Source organism: Anomaloglossus baeobatrachus, chromosome 9 (genome assembly GCF_048569485.1).
Source record: "Anomaloglossus baeobatrachus isolate aAnoBae1 chromosome 9, aAnoBae1.hap1, whole genome shotgun sequence".
Lineage (NCBI taxonomy): Eukaryota > Metazoa > Chordata > Amphibia > Anura > Aromobatidae > Anomaloglossus > Anomaloglossus baeobatrachus.
This window is the reverse complement of record NC_134361.1, coordinates 109,379,771-109,399,795: the sequence shown is the minus strand read 5'-3', so window position 1 is coordinate 109,399,795 and position 20,025 is coordinate 109,379,771. Positions and strand designations below refer to the sequence as shown.

The 20,025-nt window shown below is 48.1% G+C and overlaps 1 protein-coding gene across 2 annotated transcripts in view; it reads left to right on the top strand.

Moving 5' to 3' along the window:
- The window catches only part of COL4A6 (collagen type IV alpha 6 chain), a 426,839-nt gene that overhangs the window by 272,178 nt on the left and 134,636 nt on the right, over positions 1–20,025 (top strand). For both annotated transcript variants that reach the window (XM_075323930.1, XM_075323929.1), the window contains exon 5: positions 5,690–5,824. In XM_075323930.1, the coding sequence (XP_075180045.1) occupies positions 5,690–5,824 (135 nt within the window). The remainder of the gene's footprint in view (positions 1–5,689; positions 5,825–20,025) is intronic.

Below are 20,025 nucleotides of genomic sequence, written 5' to 3'. Positions count from 1 at the left end.
ACGTTTTATACATTATTATCACTAGAGAAGGAGTTCAGAAAATGTGTCATCCTTAAGCTGGGTTCACACACGACAGCGACAACGACGTCGCTGTTATGTCACCATTTCCTGTGATGTAACAGCGACCTTACATGATCGCTAGTTAGCTGTCAAACATGTAATTTTAAGCAGCGACGGGGCAGCGATCATAGCGACCTCGACGGTCATTGGGACGTGTCACACGCGTCGCTGTGCGACGACTCAGACCTTGATAGAGGCCTGGTGTTTACCCCTAGACATGTTTTGTGTTGCCTCTTTTCACGTCCCTCTGTTCTGATTGGTGATCGCTACAGTGCCTTTGCGTTGCCTTTTTCACGCCCCTCTGTTCCGATTGGTAATCACTACAGCGGCGCCTGATTGGGTGACCGTGCCAAACAAAGGAAGACACAGAAAAGAACGACACACTAGCGACACCAGACAGAGACTCTACTACGTGGAACAAAGAATGGAACTTAAAGAATGAAATCACTGTAACGCGTTCGGCAAGTTACCCAATCAGAACGCTGTTATGACCACCAATCGGAGTCGTGGGGGTGTTGTAAAATACACTGCAAAAACACGCCCTTGTCCTGCTTTCAGTCCTACGTCACTGCCTTCAGCGTCGTCGCCACCGTTGCTGCTGCGGTGTCAAACAAAAGGATGCAGCAAGTTTCTCACATACCAGTGGCTTTATATGTACCAGTTTTATTATATAGAGGTTGATTGTTCATATTTTATATAAGAGGTACTCTATATATTTCTGTATTTATACATTGGAGGTTGGCGTGTTGGGGAACCATGCCATTTATGGCTTTTTAAATGTTTTTAACTGTTTGTATGTGTGCCCTTGTTTTCCCTGGGGCCGTGATCTGTCCACACTTTTTCAGTAATAATAAAAATATTTTTCCACGATTCTAATATTGTGTTGGTGATCCCATTTTTTGGTATATCTTTCTCTTTTTTGCATGATTACTTTCATATATCAGGAGATCCCAGCGGGTGGTGCCCTTTCATCATTTATGTTTGACAAGGATGCATGTGGCGCAGCGGGATAGCAGCGATCAAAAAATGACCTGGAATATTCAAGAGCGAGCAGCGATCTCGCAGCAGGGGTCTGATCGTTGTTATGTGTCACACACAGCGACGTCGCTGTTGAGGTCGTTGCTACGTCACAGAAAATGGAGACTTAGCAGCGATGTCGTTGTCGTCGTCGCTGTGTGTGACACCACCATTAGCCTCTCCTGCTCACAGCTTGACACTAAACTTGCAGGCACCTTTCTGGCCTCCTTCATTGCTCCCACTTAAATCTCTTAAGGCTATTCGACAAGGAGCACAGCTTCTTTATGTACGGGGAAGCAGAGAACTTAGCGTTAAAGGGGTATTTTCATGTTATGATTTAGGATAGCTAGACAGCATGGAACAAAGCAGGTTTGTAATTGACTTGCTTTGTTCTGTTTGCTGACATTCTATGATAGCTTTTTTTCAATGTTAATAGCTTGTTGCCCAAGAATCTGACCACCATAGCCTAGTCAGGTATACTTTCCAGACTGATGAGTTAACTCTTGAGATCCAAGTCACATCTCTCCAGTCTTGTTAATTTCTTTAGAGCAGTGACACAGAGCTGATCACCTCCCCTTCCCTCTCAACTCCTAATCTGGATCTGCTGTTATCAGTCCTGCAAAATCACAAGCAGTGTGCTGAGCCTTGTGCTTGTTGAAAGGTAATGTTAAGGCTCAGTCACACACAATGACTTACCAGCGATCCCGACAACGATACGACCTGATAAGGATCGCTGGTAAGTCGCTGGTAAGATGTCACACAGTCAGACCTTACCAACAACGCAGTAACGATGAGCGACCTGTATAACGATCTCAGCAGATCGTTATATATGTATAACGACCCTGTTAGGGGGTTGTTGGTAGGCATCAAACACAGGGATGTGTCCTGCCCAGCAGGACATCGCCTTTGAAGAAAATGGCCTGGACCATTCTGCAATGACTAGAGATCTCACAGCAGGGGCCTGATCAATGGTAGGTGTCACATAACGAGATTGCTGGCGAGATCATTGCTACTTCACAGAAACTGTGACTCAGCAACAATCTCGTTAGTGATCTCGTTGTGTGTGACTGGGCCTTTATTTCAATATGGAAATTTTGTTATAACTTTGTAGACTTTACTGCAAGCACACTGTCAAACCTAAATGTGTCACAGAGGGACATTCAGGTCTGCAGAATGATGTTGCTCCTGACCCTGAAGTGTAGCTAAAGGAGGAATGTCCACCTCCTAGCAACAAGACAGTGAGGAGGCTGTGGGGCTGTGTACTCCTGAAGACACATGTTGAGACTAACCTTTTTTATGGGAATCGGTCATTAGGATTTTATAGAAAACAGCACAAATTTGGTTGTAAATTTAATGGTATGTGCACATATAGCGATTTGGAGACCAGCACAGCCACCGCATTTTCCCAGGGAAGCCGTTTTAGAAATATGTCAGAGCTCATTTTCCTGAGGTGGCTCCTTTGGTGGCTTTGCCCTTGCTCTTGTGGTGGCTTTATCTCTATACTGTTACAAATGCACAAAATTTATTAAGTGATGTGTGTCTCTAAATGTGGTATATTTGGTGTAATATACACAATATTTTTTTAGGCTAACATATAAAACACCAGGATCAATAAATATGCCCAATTTATCAGTTTTTTTTCCTGGAATGTTCCTCTAAAATACAAATGGAAAAATGTTCGGTAATGGGAAAGGGGGGCTTTTATTGAAGATACGCAGCGATATATGAAGACTTATTTATAAAAAATGGCCCATTGAAAAAAAATTATGAGAGGACACAATTTAACAACAAAGTCAGCAAGGATTTTTGAGATGTGGAAAATTAGTTGTTGCCTTTGTTCTTTTGTCTTCCTTTAAGACCCGCAACACACATCCATTTTTTTTGTACATGTGCGGTACGTATTTGCACGTACCGGAGACACGTACACACGGAGACCCATGTTATTCAATAGTAGATGGTACACACACGTAAAATCACACAGAATGTGTGTCTGTGTGATAAGTACGTGTGTGCGCTTTTCTGCACGGACGACATGTCCGTTTTTGGCCGGCAGCACGTAGGCACAGACCCGCTAAAGTCTATGGGTTCGTGCCTCCACGGACCGCACACGGAGTATGTCCGTGTTCAGCACGTTTCGTGCGTGTGCGTTTTTACACTAGCGATCTTATTTTTATTTTTTTTTAAATTATATTCAGTATACTTACCTTTTTTTCTGCTGTTCTCAATCATACTTACATTGGCGCTCGGTTTTTTTTCTTCCCCCGGCTCATACCGCTTCCCGATCACCAGCGCGGCGAGGAACAGCTGTGCAGAGAATACGCGGCAACAATTACTTTGAATATGCCAGCCGCTCATTAATCAATCTCGTATTCCCTGCTTTCCCCACCCACAGACGCCTGTGATTGGTTGCAGTCAGACACGCCCCCCACGCTGAGTGACAGGTGTCTCACTGCACCCAATCACAGCAGCCGGTGGGTGTGTCTATACTGTGCAGTAAAATAAATAAATAAATAATTTTAAAAAACGGCGTGCGGTCCCCCCCAATTTTAATACCAGCCAGATAAAGCCATACGGCTGAAGGCTGGTATTCTCAGGATGGGGAGCCCCCCAGCCTAACAATATCAGTCAGCAGCCGCCCAGAATTGCCGCATACATTATATGCAACAGTTCTGGGACTGTACCCGGCTCTTCCCGATTTGCCCTGGTGCATTGGCATTCGGGGCAATAAGGAGTTTTTGGCAGCCCATAGCTGCCAATAAGTCCTAGATTAATCATGTCAGGCGTCTCCCCGAGATACCTTCCATGATTAATCTGTAAATTACAGTAAATAAACACACACACCCGAACAATCCTTTATTAGAAATAAAAAACACTAACAAATTGCCTTGTTCACCAATTTTATAAGCCCGAAAAAGCCCTCCATGTCCGGCGTAATCCAGGATGGTCCAGCGTTGCTTCCAGCTCTGCTGCATGAAGGTGACCGGAGCTGCAGAAGACACCGCCGCTCCTGTCAGCTCCACGCAGCTAATGAAGGGAATAGCGCGATCAGCTGTATTCAGCGTTGGCCACGAGTAACCTCAGTGACAGCTCAGCTGATCGCGCTATTCCCTTTATTAGCTGCGTGGAGCTGACAGGAGCGGCGGTGTCTTCTGCAGCTCCGGTCACCTTCATGCAGCAGAGCTGGAAGCAACGCTGGACCATCCTGGATTACGCCGGACATGGAGGGCTTTTTCGGGCTTATTAAATTGGTGAACAAGGCAATTTGTTAGTGGGTTTTTTTGTAATAAAGGATTGTTCGGGTGTGTGTGTTTATTTACTGTAATTTACAGATTAATCATGGAAGGTATCTCGGGGAGACGCCTGACATGATTAATCTAGGACTTATTGGCAGCTATGGGCTGCCAAAAACTCCTTATTACCCCGAATGCCAATGCACCAGGGCAAATCGGGAAGAGCCGGATACAGTCTCAGAACTGTCGCATATAATGTATGCGGCAATTCTGGGTGGCTGCTGACTGATATTGTTAGGCTGGGGGGCTCCCCATAACGTGGGGATCCCCATCCTGAGAATACCAGCCTTCAGCCGTATGGCTTTATCTGTCTGGTATTAAAATTGGGGGGGTCCACACGCCGTTTTTTTTCAATTATTTATTTATTTATTTTACTGCACAATATAGACACGCCCACCGGCTGCTGTGATTGGGTGCAGTGAGACAGCTGTCACTCAGCGTGGGGGGCGTGTTTGACTGCAACGAATCATAGGCGCCGGTGGGCGGGGAAAGCAGGGAATACGAGATTGATTAATGAGCGGCCGGCATATTCAAAGTTATTGTTGCTGCGTATTCTCTGCACAGCTGTTCCTCGCCGCGCCGGTGATCGGGGAGCGGTAAGTATGAGAGGGCTGCTCACTTCAGTCACTCGGGGGATTAGCGGTCACTGGTGAATCCTTCACAGGTGACCGCTAATCAGTACGCGGCACACAGACAGAGCCGCGGCATGACAATGAAGTCGGGTGAAGTTTACCCGAGTTCATTCTCATCGCGCAACTCTGTCTGCTGTCAGCCGACATGTATCAACGACATTGTGCATCACACAAATGGACATTCCACACGGACATTCCACGTACACATACACAGGCATTTTACACACAAACACGGACATTTTACACGTACACACATCTCGCATACGCCATCACACGGATGCCATATGTACCGGAGAAACGCCCCAAAAAAACGGAACACGGACCCGAAAAACGGGCCGTGTCACACGGACGTTTTTTATGCGGAAGTGTGTTTTAGGCCTAATTCAGCATTGCAGAAGAATTGGTTGAACTAGACAGACTTTTTACCATGGTTCAATGTGATTAAAGACATCCACTTTTTTTTCTTGTCACATTTTTTGATTTGTCTTCAAGGTCACAGCTGTTTTTAGCGGTGCTTTAGATCTTATGTTTGTATTGTTGGTTCTAACTATATTAGTGTACTTTTCTGTTGGTTTATATAGTCAGCTATACTACATTTTTCATGTGGTTTTTTTTCATTCTTGGTATTTTTTAATGATTAATTAAATGAATTAATTAATGAATATGGATATATTGTGTCTTTCTGTCTAGGGTCGCCCTGGTCAGCTTGGGCCACAAGGTCCAATGGGTCCCCCAGGATTTATAGGACCTGCTGGTGTTACCGGACCTAAAGGTGAAAGAGGATTTCAAGGATCTCCAGGACCATCAGGACCAAAAGGAGAACAGGTCTGCTTCATATACATAAACTCATTTTCATTCTGAAATAAAGTATAAAGTTCACAAACCCACATCGTGACTATGGAGCTTCTATGAGGAAAAGTCACAGTTCTGCCTTCTAGTAAGAGTTAGGCTATGTCCGCACGTTGCTTTTTACCTGCTTTTTACCTGCTTTTTTGCTGCTTTTTCAACTGCAGCGTTTAATGGCAAAATGGTTGTGTTCTGCTTTTCAAGCAAAGTCTATGGGAATTTGGGTTTCTTGTCCGCACTATGCAGTTCAAACTGCAGCCTTTTTGTTGCAGAACTTTGGTCAAAAACTCAGCTTTGCAGTGCAAAACCCAAATGGCAAAAACAATTGACAGGTCAATTGTTTTTGCCATTTGGGTTTTGCACTGCAAAGCTGAGTTTTTGACCAAAGTTCTGCAACAAAAAGGCTGCAGTTTGAACTGCATAGTGCGGACAAGAAACCCAAATTCCCATAGACTTTGCTTGAAAAGCAGAACACAACCATTTTGCCATTAAACGCTGCAGTTGAAAAAGCAGCAAAAAAGCAGGTAAAAAGCAGGTAAAAAGCAACGTGCGGACATAGCCTAACACTCTACATGGGAGTGGGGAATTTTCCATGGCAAACCTTCTGCTCCAGATGGGAGGGGTACCAAGATTCATCTTTACTGTAGACCCCATTCATATAAATGGGTGTTTTTGTTTGACATTACGCTTTAATTACGCATTCACCAAATGATAATAAATGGTTGGCATCTAGTGATGAGCAAATTTTGAAATACTCAGATTCGCGATACTCGTAACAAGTGCTGTCTAAAGGGTGCTATACATGCTGCGATTGCTAGTGATGTTGCGAGCGATAGCACCCGCCCCCGTCATTTGTGCGAAATTTGGTGATCGCTGCCGTAGCGAACAATATCGTTACGGCAGCGTCACATGCACATACCTGTTCAGCGACGTCGCTGTGACCGCCGAACAATCCCTCCTTCAAGGAGGAGGTGCGATCGGCGTCACAGCGGTGTCACAATATGGCCGCCCACTAGAAGAGGAGGGGCGGAGATGAGCACCCGGAACATGCTGCCCACCTCCTTCCTTCCTCATTGCCGGTGGACGCAGGTAAGCAGATGTTCGTCGTTCCTGCGGTGTCACACACAGCGATGTGTGATGCCGCAGGAACGGCGAACAACCAGCGGCATGCACCACCAACGATATTATGAAAAGGAGCGACGTGTCAACGATCAACGATTTTTGGCGTTTTTGCGATTGTTGATAGTCGCTCCTAGGTGTCACACACTGCAATGTCGCTAACGATGCCGGATGTGCGTCACAAACACCGTGATCCCGACGATATATATCGTTAGCGATGTCGTAGCATGTAAAGCACCCTTAATACTCACGTATGCATTTCAAATAGTGTGTGCAATGCAGCTCAATGGGGAAAACTCGCAATGTAACGAGTAACCTGAATTCTGCACTATTCGTGCAAGTAGCGAACAGTATTGCATTTAAGTTACTCGTTACTTTGTGAGTTTTTCCCCATTGACTTGTATTGCACACACTATTCGGAATGCATATGCGAGTATTAGACAGTACTTATTACGAGTATCCGAGTATTTCAAAACTCACTGATCATTATTGGCATCTAGTGTTTAGAGCAGGTGTACTGAACAGTGCTTGGTGGCTGTCCTGTTCTTGTGCAGGTTGCACTGTTCAGTACACCTCTATGTTATCTTCTATACAGTCCTTTACTGGCCATTTGAGCCCCTGATACATGCTAAGGGGGATATGTGGTGTGTGGCACTTTTATAGATAACTCTTATTGAAGTGAGGATCCCTTACTTCCTTTTAAGGAATATTTATTAAAGGCTAAGTTTTATTTATGTACCCCTTTTGCTTTATCTGATTGTCTGAACTGCGGTACTATACCAGTGGCTAGTATCATTATACTTTTTTGAATACACAATAAGAAGCATTTTGAAAAAGAAAAAAATCTTTTTTCCTTCTGTTTTTCCATCTCATCTTATTTTTGAGTGCCGAAGTATATTCCCTGCTACAGACAGTTATTTTTGACTTCTGAGCACCAACTTTATTTACCCTGTGAGCCAGACCTATTCTCTCATGTCGTAACACTGCTGTGTCAGACATGTCACTCTCCTAGATACATTACCTCTCATACCGCAAAATGGAAACAGAATTTTCAAAAAAATTCTATTTATTCAGCATAGAGTATGAGCAACACATGCAGAAATGTATGCACTTTTACATGTCCTGGCACTCTATTAATGAGGTTACTGATGGTGGTCTCAGGAATGTTCTGCCATGCTGAATGCATTTCAGCACATAAATCATCAAGATCTGCTACTGGCAGCTCCCTTTACTATTACCGACCAATGACATTTCAGATGTGCCCAATGGAAGACAACTTCAGCGACAGGCCATGTGTAATGTTTGCCTGGATCCACGGACTCAGACGGGCTGTAATGGACAGGATAGAGAGAAGCCACTCACCAAGCAGGACCTCCAGAACCCTGAAACCCTTTAACCCCCATACAGGGATTTGGAATTACACAGGGCCCAAGGTGATCACTACCCATGGAAGGCTGCAGTCCGATGAGAGTAGTCGTCAGGCAGGGTCAAACCAGGAATTGCAGAACAGGGAAAGAATTGGTAGGCAAGGACGTAAACAAAACACAAAGCAGAGGTCAAATCTGGATCAGGCAGCGAGGTACATAAACAGCAGGCAGAAGGGTAGTCAGGAAACAAGCAGAAGTCAGAACACCAGAATCACTAAACAGAACAGGAGCCAGGAAATCAGAACTATCTCTGGCAGTGGTCAGTAGACAGGAGGGGAAATAAGAAGGGTGTGGTGTCTTCCCATTGGTTGTAGCAATGATGGTACTTCAGCTGGAAGACACACGCCACCTACAGTCAGCCAGTGGTACTGCAGATCCCAAGGAAACCCAGACCAGTGGATGAGCGGAGCCTGCGCCCACTGGTGCCGCTGGCATTGACTCCTCTCCCATCACCAGCACTATCCATGGCAGGGACACGGCGTTGCCTGGTGATCGAAGTAGAAGTCCCTGGAGCAGACTCCGGTGGTGACGTAACACCATGGTAGCACGTTTAGGTAGACTGCTTACAGTAGAACCAGCAATAACCAGCCTTATTTTGTGTTGAAAAACATCTCCTGGGACCCTGAGTCAAAATTACATATATCAGATCTTTGGCTATGTAAAGTACAGCTAAGAGAGATTGATTTTGCTAATTAATATGGACCACACATAATAATCTGTCATCTCTTTAAGAGGACCTTTCACTAGTTTTAGCATGTTAAACTAGCCACATCATGAGATAGCGGCTGCAGAGCTGAGTAAAACGTAGATTTTATTTTTTTAGTTACCATCTCCATTGCAGAGATATTAGCCAAGATCAATGAAGCATTAGCAAAAATTTATCTCTGGGGCCATGTACTTTTTTCCCTGTATGACTTTGCCAATTCATAACCAAGTGGTGTCAGGCAAGAGAAAAAAAAGATCATGTCTCAGAAAACCTTATAACATACTTTCTCATCTATGAAACATTTACTGACAGACAGTCCTGCTCTTCTCCTTTTTTATCTCTGCAGCTGCTGTGTACAGTTGAGTAGAGCTGAGTGTCATTACAAACACCTCCAGCTTTCATGTCACCACAGTCAGTGTGTGTGGAGGTGAAGACTGCAAGAGTTGTTTGTAAAGACTCATAACTTTCAACTACTCTACACAGTAGATGCAGAGATCAGTGAGGAGAGCATGGCTGTGTGTTATTACATGTCTCAAACAGAAGAATGCCTGCTCTTTAAGCTTCTCTATGGGTGTCCTCTTTTTTTTCTGTCAGGGATGGCCTCTCCACTGTCAGTGCTACTCACCAAGACAAGTTGTGGTGCCTGACAGTGGAGATAGCTGATGTAGGAACATGGCTTTGTAGGTGTGTGTTCTGGTGTTTGCAATACCTATTCTGTCCGCTGGTTTGGTGGTATCTGCCATTGATTTAGAATACAAAAAAAGTCTTTTTGCCAGTTTATCACTTTCTCAGCTGCAGAGCCACACAATATCAGCACAGTAGAGCCCTGGTCCGGGTAGGTAAAATTCACAAAGAAATAGAAAATCCAGCGGATCACAAAAAGGGATGAATAATACAATTCCTTTATTACATGCTTTAAAATCCATTATACGGCATTGGCTTCCACAGAACAATAAGTGCAAGACTTGTGATCCAACGCGTTTCGACAAACAGATAATTATCTTAATCATGGACCATTTCTTTGTGGATTGATTTAGAATGTTTTTAAATAATTTATGGATTTATTTATGTAATAAATATCAAACTCCAGTTTCCAATATGCATTCTGGATGCTAACTCATTAGAACACGCTTATACAGTGCCTACAAGTAGTATTCAACCCCCTGCAGATTTAGCAGATTTACACATTCGGAATTAACTTGGCATTGTGACATTTGGACTGTAGATCAGCCTGGAAGTGTGAAATGCACTGCAGCAAAAAAGAATGTTATTTCTTTTTTTATTTTTTTTTTTAAATTCTGAAAAGTTTATTCAGAGGGTCATTTATTATTCAACCCCTCAAACCACAAGAATTCTGTTTGGTTCCCCTAAAGTATTAAGAATTATTTCAGGCACAAAGAACAATGAGCTTCACATGTTTGGATTAATTATCTCTTTTTCCAGCCTTTTCTGACTAATTAAGACCCTCCCCAAACTTGTGAACAGCACTCATACTTGGTCAACATGGGAAAGACAAAGGAGCATTCCAAGGCCATCAGAGACAAGATCGTGGAGGGTCACAAGGCTGGCAAGGGGTACAAAACCCTTTCCAAGGAGTTGGGCCTACCTGTCGCCACTGTTGGGAGCATCATCCGGAAGTGGAAGGCTTATGGAACTACTGTTAGCCTTCCACGGCCTGGACAGCCTTTGAAAGTTTCCACCTGTGCCGAGGCCAGTCTTGTCCGAAGAGTCAAGGCTAACCCAAGGACAACACGGAAGGAGCTCCGGGAAGATCTCATGGCAGTGGGGACATTGGTTTCAGTCAATACCATAAGTAACGTACTCCACCGCAATGGTCTCTGTTCCAGACGAGCCCGTAAGGTACCTTTACTTTCAAAGCGTCATGTCAAGGCTCGTCTACAGTTTGCTCATGATCACTTGGAGGACTCTGAGACAGACTGGTTCAAGGTTCTCTGGTCTGATGAGACCAAGATCGAGATCTTTGGTGCCAACCACACACGTGACGTTTGGAGACTGGATGGCACTGCATACGACCCCAAGAATACCATCCCTACAGTCAAGCATGGTGGTGGCAGCATCATGCTGTGGGGCTGTTTCTCAGCCAAGGGGCCTGGCCATCTGGTCCGCATCCATGGGAAGATGGATAGCACGGCCTACCTGGAGATTTTGGCCAAGAACCTTCGCTCCTCCATCAAGGATCCTAAGATGGGTCGTCATTTCATCTTCCAACAAGACAACGACCCAAAGCACACAGCCAAGAAAACCAAGGCCTGGTTCAAGAGGGAAAAAATCAAGGTGTTGCAGTGGCCTAGTCAGTCTCCTGACCTTAACCCAATTGAAAACTTGTGGAAGGAGCTCAAGATTAAAGTCCACATGAGACACCCAAAGAACCTAGATAACTTGGAGAAGATCTGCATGGAGGAGTGGGCCAAGATAACTCCAGAGACCTGTGCCGGCCTGATCATGTTTTATAAAAGACGATTATTAGCTGTAATTGCAAACAAGGGTTATTCCACAAAATATTAAACCTAGGGGTTGAATAATAATTGACCCACACTTTTATGTTGAAAATGTATTAAAATTTAACTGAGCAACATAACTTGTTGGTTTGTAAGATTTATGCATCTGTTAAAAAATCCTGCTCTTGTTTGAAGTTTGCAGGCTCTAACTTATTTGCATCTTATCAAACCTGCTAAATCTGCAGGGGGTTGAATACTACTTGTAGGCACTGTACCTTCGAGATTCAAGAGTCTATACCCATCAATTTTTGAAAACTTATCAAATATAAATTTTATTGAAATATACAAGATATATAAAAAGACACAGAATTATTTTAAAAGAAAGTTTCAATGTACATTCATAATAGCGGTAGGCAGCAACCTCACACCTTTATGGGCTGCAGCATAGCAAGGTATTCTCATCCACAACAGTACCTCAATGAGAACAGACCACATGTATATGGACTGTCAAGTTAGCATAAATGGGCATGTGTCCCTCCCTAATGGCTGGCAATAAATCTGTGCACATGTAAAAACGTAATCTCTCCTTTGACCACTAGATGTCATTTTGCACTAATACGAACGGCCGACCATCAAATCACCACATCCATAATTTGTATTAAACATCCTCATGGAATGGATGTGGGGAGCTGATTAGTCAGTCACAAAGTAAAGGCCACTTTACACGCTGCGATATCGTTACCGATATCGCTAGCGTGCGTACCCGCCCCCATCGTTTGTGCGTCACGGGCAAATCGCTGCCCGTGGTGCACAAAATCGCTAACACCCGTCACACTACTTACCTGCCTAGCGTTGTCGCTGTGTCCGGCGAACTGCCTCCTTTCTAAGGGGGCGGTTCGTTCGGCGTCACAGCGACGTCACTAAGCGGCCACCCAATCGAAGCAGAGGGGCGGAGATGAGCGGGACGTAACATCCCGCCCACCTCCTTCCTTCCGCATTGCCGGAGGATGCAGGTAAGGAGATGTTCGTCGTTCCTGCGGTGTCACACATAGCGATGTGTGCTGCCGCAGGAACGACAAACAACATCGTACCTGCAGCAGCAGTGATAATTTGGAATAGGGGAGCATGTCAACGATTAGCGATTTTGCACGTATTTGCGACGATTTTTGTTTGCACGTAGGTGTTACACGCAACGACATCGCTAAAGCGGCCGGATGTGCGTCACGAATTCCATGACCCCAACGACATCAAGAGTTTGTGGAGTAAATCCTGATGTCACATGTGCAAAGTTCTAGAAGAGGGACTCTAAAAGCTATCTTGCCTCTTATGCAGTAATGATAGACACATAAAGAAGTGGATTACAATCACCCATGTTGCAGCAGACCTGGTCAAGGAGCTTATGCCCCTATGCGCATTTCACACTTACAGCTTCTTTAGGGAGCAAATTTCTGGTTTGCCAGCATGGTTTAAATAGCACGCTCTGAGTTCCCACTGGTGAAAAGACGCCGATGCATGCACAGTGCCGTCCCAAGTCGCCACAGCGCCCAGTTCCTCTCCTGACCGCGCACGCACACTGGCATGATGATGCAAGCCAGCGCGCGCGACTGCCAAACAACGGAGCAGCTCGGGTAGACGAGGGAGAGCACTGCGCATGCGCACCTCAACACCAGAGTATGTGCTCAATAACATTAAGATTGTTTATTAGACATTTTTCCTCCAACAGTGTATAAACCAAAACCGTATATGGAGCTGCCCATAATACCATTCAAGGGGCTGCTTCCATACTAGTAAAAAGTGCAAGAAAAAACTACCCATATTGTGCACAATTTTGTAACTTCCTCATTAGACATTCAAATTCCACTGCAGTTGAAGAACAAACGACAACAATTTACATATTTTAAACAAACCTGCCTGAATAGAAATGAAATAGAAAAGGGCCAGTTTCCATCCCACTCACCATTAGTGGCACTTAATGCAGCACGGGCTCACAAAGAAGATACATACATGTATACATACAAAGAGGAATTTTTGTTCCATATGATATTGTAGCTACATAAATACCTTTTACATGTAAAAATTTTATATAGAAAATTCCCATTTAGTATATACAGTGTTAAAAAATTAGAAAGACCCCTAAGTAATAACCTCAATCATTTGGAATCAAGGATCATGCAGATGTTCAACATTTACATGAAGAATTCCATTTAGTATATTAGAAAGAACACTGAGTAAAAGCCACAATCAATGGGAAGCAAGGGTAATGCGGGTATTCAATTGATGAACTTAAAATGCTCAGCAGGAGTTGGTCTTATTTCCTTCGTTTTATTATTTTTGTATTCTATGCGATAAGGCATTTTTTGAGATTCCTTCCAGGGAAATGCACATGGGGGACAAGCACAAATTGCATCAGATAATACCAGGGGAATGTGACGATGGGCCCAGTAATGCTAAATGCAATAAATCACTGAACTAACAAAAATTTAAAAACATAGAAATAATTAAAAACAATAGTAAAAACAAAAAAATCAGTAGCAGAAGGCAAACACGGACTCGATTTCCTATAAACATGGTTCCCTCACATATACTATTCCTTAAGGGGTCACTGATGAGGACTCTTCTACAGAAAGGATACGAAGCTATTTGTACTCATTTAACCGATCTGGTGCGAGGATGCCCAAAGTGGTAATCCACTTGCATTCTTTTTGCGCAACCATGCACTTGTTAGGGCCAGATGGACGGGTAGACCCTGGAGGTGGATCCACTGGGCCGAACTCCCGGATGAGGGAAAGGAGTCCGGTAGCCGGAGCACTGTAGGTAGCAGGACAGTCCGTGCACTGGGAGAAAATGGAGAAGTCCCTGGGACCACGAGGTCACTGATGGTGGTCCGGGTGACGGAGCTCAGGTTCGGAAGCCGTGATGGTGTCAGGCGGGGTCCGGAACCGTAGGAGCGAGATGACGGGTCACCGCAGGGATCCGAGATGGTACGGACTGTCAGGATGGCAGATGGGCAGCGTTCGGGGTTCGAGGTACCGCAGGACCGGATGGCGATGCAGGATCGGCTCTAGAAGACAGAGAGGTAAGTATCTCACAGAACACAAGAAGACCTGACTCCTAGCTTGGGAAAACACGAAGAACAGGCCCCGCTCCCTTGGACATTAACCCCCTATATACCCTGTACCTGTGTGCATCATTTCCTGTTAATTGACACTGGCCCTTTAAGAAAGGGTCAGTGACCGCGCGCGCGCCCTAATGCGCATGCGCGCGGCCCGGGTGCCAGAAGCCAGGGCAGGAAGCTGAGAGGAGGACGCAGGGGAGCCGGCCAGGGACTGGGAAGCCGTCGGGCGCCGGGAGCGGAGACCAGGGGGCCTGGGGAGTACGGGCACCGGAGGCTGGAGAGCGGGGAGCGTGGCAGGTGAGCCGGGGAGCGGAGCAGAGGACCCGGGGAACGGAGCAGGGGGCCCGGGGAGCGGAGCAGAGGACCCGGGGAGCGTGACAGTACCCCCCCCCCCCACGCCCCCCTCCCCGCAACCGGGACAGGAAGGCACGGATCAGAGGAGTGCCCACGTTCTCCCTGGGCTCCCAGGACCTATCCTCAGGACCATACCCTTCCCAGTCCACCAGGAAGAACTGCCGACCACGTACGGTCTTCATGGCCACGATATCTCTTACCGCATAGACGTCGTCCTCAGCAATAGGGGGAGGAGCCGGACTGGCGGCAGCGGAGAAGGGACCAAGGACAACCGGCTTGAGCAGAGAGATGTGGAAGGAGTTGGGTAGTCTCATTGTGGCCGGGAGCTGCAGTTTGTAAGAGACCTCATTGATCTTGCCGAGGACTTTAAACGGTCCGATGTAGCGAGGTCCCAGCTTGTAGGATGGTATCTTCAGTCGGATGTACTTGGAAGCAAGCCAGACGAGATCTCCCGGAGAGAAACACGGAGGATCCAGGCGTCTCTTGTCCGCGTGTCTCTTCATCCGCAGGGTTGCCCGTGCAAGGGACGCCTTAACTGAGTCCCAAATGGTTGTAAAGTCACGGAGTACTGCATCAGCAGCAGGGATGTCCGAGGACGAGGATACAGGCAATGGGACAGACGGCTGAAGTCCGTAGACGACATGGAAGGGAGAACTGGAGGAGGACTCACTGACGTGGTGATTATGGGAGAATTCAGCCCAAGGAAGAAGCGTGGACCAATCGTCATGATGGGCGTTCACGTAGTGACGTAAGAAAGAGGTCAATATCTGATTGACCCGTTCCACTTGGCCGTTCGACTGAGGGTGGTAGGCCGAAGAAAAGTCCAGAGTCACTCCCAGATGTTTGCAGAGAGCCCTCCAGAAGCGGGAGGTGAACTGAGTTCCTCTGTCGGACACTATGTGTGATGGAAAGCCATGCAAGCGGAAGATGTGATGTATATAAGCGTCCGCGAGTTCCTGAGCAGAGGGCAGTCCAGCCATAGGAACGAAATGGGCCATTTTAGAGAACCGATCCACCACGACCCATATGACTGTGTGTCCGAGGACAATGGCAAGTCCGTAATAAAGTCCATCGCTATGTGTTGCCAGGGAACTGAGGGTATGGGCAGAGGCAGAAGACGGCCGTATGGCAGGTGTTTGGGTGTCTTGTTCCTGGCACAGGAGGAGCAGGCAGAGACAAAAGAGGCGACGTCCGTGCGAAGGGATGGCCACCAGTAATGACGTACAATAGCGCTCCATGTTTTCTTCTGACCTGCATGACCGGCTGTTTTCGAGGCATGGCCCCAGTGTAACACTTTTTGCCTGTCAGTCTCAGAGACATAGGTCTTCCCGGGCGGTATCTGGGCCAGGGTGACAGGAGCCACCGGAATAATCTTACTTGGACAGATGATGGGTTGAGATGTCTCTTCCTCCTGTTCCACGGGCACGAAAGACCTAGACAAGGCATCAGCGCGTACATTCTTGTTCGCGGGTCGGAAATGAAGCTGGAAGTCGAACCGGGCAAAGAACAAGGACCACCTGGCTTGCCGTGGGTTCAGTCGCTGAGCAGTCCGCAGGTATTCCAGGTTTTTGTGGTCCGTGTAAACAATGACAGGGTACACTGCTCCTTCCAGAAGATAGCGCCATTCCTCCAGAGCCAGTTTGACCGCCAATAGCTCTCGGTCACCGATGGTGTAATTGCGTTCAGGCGCGGAGAAGCTCTTGGAGAAGAAACCGCACGTCACCATCTTCCCGTAGGAGGACTTCTGCATGAGCACTGCTCCGGCTCCCGAGGAGGAGGCATCCACCTCCAAGGTGAACTGGCGGTTTAACTCTGGACGGTGGAGTACAGGAGAGGAGGCAAAGGCTCGCTTTAGAGCGCCAAACGCGGCGTCGGCCGCAGGTGACCAGTCCTTTGGATTAGCCCCCTTCTTGGTCAAGGCGGAGAGAGGAGCAGTCAGAGCCGAGAAGTGAGGAATGAACTGGCGGTAATAGTTAGCGAATCCCAGAAAGCGTTGGATTGCCTTCAGTCCAGAAGGAGGAGGCCAGTTGAGAATGGAGGAGACCTTCTTTGGATCCATCTGCAGTCCGGTATCGGTGATGAGGTACCCCAGGAAGGGGAGAGAAGACTGTTCGAAGACGCACTTCTCGTACTTGGCGTACAGACGATTCTCTCTCAGTCTTTGTAGAACCAGTTGCACGTTCTCTCGGTGGGTCTGGAGGTCCGGAGAGAAGACAAGGATGTCATCCAGATATACCACCACACAGACGTAGAGAAGGTCCCGAAACACATCGTTCACTAATTCTTGGAAGACTGCTGGTGCGTTACACAGGCCGAAGGGCATCACGCAGTATTCATAGTGCCCATCGCGAGTGTTGAACGCGGTCTTCCATTCATCCCCTGAGCGGATACGGACCAGGTTGTAGGCACCCCGAAGATCCAACTTGGTGAACACACGAGCTCCTCTGAGCCGATCAAACAATTCGGGGATGAGCGGCAGAGGGTACTTGTTTTTCACGGTGATTAGGTTCAATCCCCGGTGGTCTATACATGGGCGTAGGTCGCCCTCTTTCTTCTTAACGAAGAAGAAGCCTGTTCCAGCAGGAGAGGAGGATCTCCGGATGAATCCCTTAGCCAGGCTCTCTGTGATGTACGTAGACATGGCCCTTGTTTCGGCTGGAGACAGTGGATATATCCGTCCTCGAGGTGGTGTAGTTCCCGGGAGCAGGTCAATGGCACAATCGTAAGGACGATGTGGCGGAAGTACTTCGGACTCTTTCTTATCAAAGACGTCCACGAAGGACCAATAGGCTGAGGGCAGTCCCGGTAGGGACTCGGGAACCGGAGGTCGCCGGACGGGTTGTATGGTCTTCAGACACCTCTCATGGCAAGAAGGCCCCCATCGAGTGATATCGCCAGTGCCCCAGCTGACTGAAGGCTCGTGTGTCCGCAACCAGGGAAGGCCCAGCAGGATTTGATGTGACATATGTGGGAGGACGTAGAGAGCGATGTTCTCGGTGTGCAGAGCACCGATACGCAGTTCAAGCGGCTTGGTGATCCAGGAGATGGTGTCAGAGAGAGGTCTCCCATCCACAGAGGCAATCACAAGAGGTTTGGCGAGTGGAGTAACAGGCACCTGGTACTTGTCCACCGTGGCCTGCTGGATGAAATTGCCTGCTGCCCCAGAATCGAGGTACGCCTCAGCCGTAAACCGCGTCTCTCCCGTTGTCACTTGCACAGTCCATGTAACTGGGTCTGAGAGAGTCCCAGCACCTAGGGTGGCCTCTCCTACCAACCCTAGGCTTTGGAGTTTCCCGGCCTCTCTGGACAGGCGCGTAGCAGGTGTGTGCCCTCTCCGCAGTAAAAGCAGAGACCCTTGGCGAGCCGCTCTGCTCGACGTTGTTCAGACTGTCGCACACGGTCGATCTACATGGGCTCATGGATGGAGACACCAGAGGCTGTTGACTGGAGTACGGCGGGCTTCTGTGGAGGCGAGGAATGCCGTACCGGACGTCTCTCACGGGATACCTCTTTGGACCGCTCCTGAAAGCGTATGTCCACTCGAGTCGCTAGGGTAATCAGGGCGTCCAGGGTGGATGGTACATCACGTCCAGTCAGCTCATCTTTGATTCGACCCGATAGTCCTTCCCAGAAGGCGGCGGTTAGGGCCTCGTTATTCCACCCGAGTTCTGAAGCCAAGGTGCGGAAACGGATGGCGTATTGACCCACCGTCAGTGTTCCCTGACGTAACCGGAGAAGTGATGACGCAGACGCGGAGGCGCGTCCGGGTTCGTCAAAGGTGCTGCGAAAGGCCTGCAGGAACTCCTGGAGGTTCTTGGTCATAGGGTCCTCCTTCTCCCACAAGGGGTTCATCCACGCCAGTGCCTCGCCTTCTAGGTGAGACATGATGAAGGCGACCTTGGCTTGGTCGGAGGCAAATAGATGTGGCAGCTGCGTGAAATGGAGGGAGCATTGGTTTATAAACCCCCTGCAGGTCTTGGGATCTCCGGCGTACCGGGGTGGTGAGGCCAAACGCAGTCTGGAAGCATCCGAAGAGGCAGCCACGGGAGCGGGGGTCGTGGCTTGACTAGTGGAGGCTCGGGATGTTGAAGACGTGACTGCCGCTTGTAGTGTGGTCAGGCGGGTGTCCACGGAAGTCATAAAGTTCAGCATGCGGGTCTGGACTTCACGCTGGCGTTGGAGTTCCTCATGCAAGGCCGCTAGTGCTTCGGCGGGATCCATGGCCTGTTCTTACTGTTAGGGCCAGATGGACGGGTAGACCCTGGAGGTGGATCCACTGGGCCGAACTCCCGGATGAGAGAAAGGAGTCCGGTAGCCGGAGCACTGTAGGTAGCAGGACAGTCCGTGCACTGGGAGAAAATGGAGAAGTCCCTGGGACCACGAGGTCACTGATGGTGGTCCGGGTGACGGAGCTCAGGTTCGGAAGCCGTGATGGTGTCAGGCGGGGTCCGGAACCGTAGGAGCGAGATGACGGGTCACCGCAGGGATCCGAGATGGTACGGACTGTCAGGATGGCAGATGGGCAGCGTTCGGGGTTCGAGGTACCGCAGGACCGGATGGCGATGCAGGATCGGCTCTAGAAGACAGAGAGGTAAGTATCTCACAGAACACAAGGAGACCTGACTCCTAGCTTGGGAAAACACGAAGAACAGGCCCCGCTCCCTTGGACATTAACCCCCTATATACCCTGTACCTGTGTGCATCATTTCCTGTTAATTGACACTGGCCCTTTGAGAAAGGGTCAGTGACCGCGCGCGCGCCCTAATGCGCATGCGCGCGGCCCGGGTGCCAGAAGCCAGGGCAGGAAGCTGAGAGGAGGACGCAGGGGAGCCGGCCAGGGACTGGGAAGCCGTCGGGCGCCGGGAGCGGAGACCAGGGGGCCTGGGGAGTACGGGCACCGGAGGCTGGAGAGCGGGGAGCGTGGCAGGTGAGCCGGGGAGCGGAGCAGAGGACCCGGGGAACGGAGCAGGGGGCCCGGGGAGCGGAGCAGAGGACCCGGG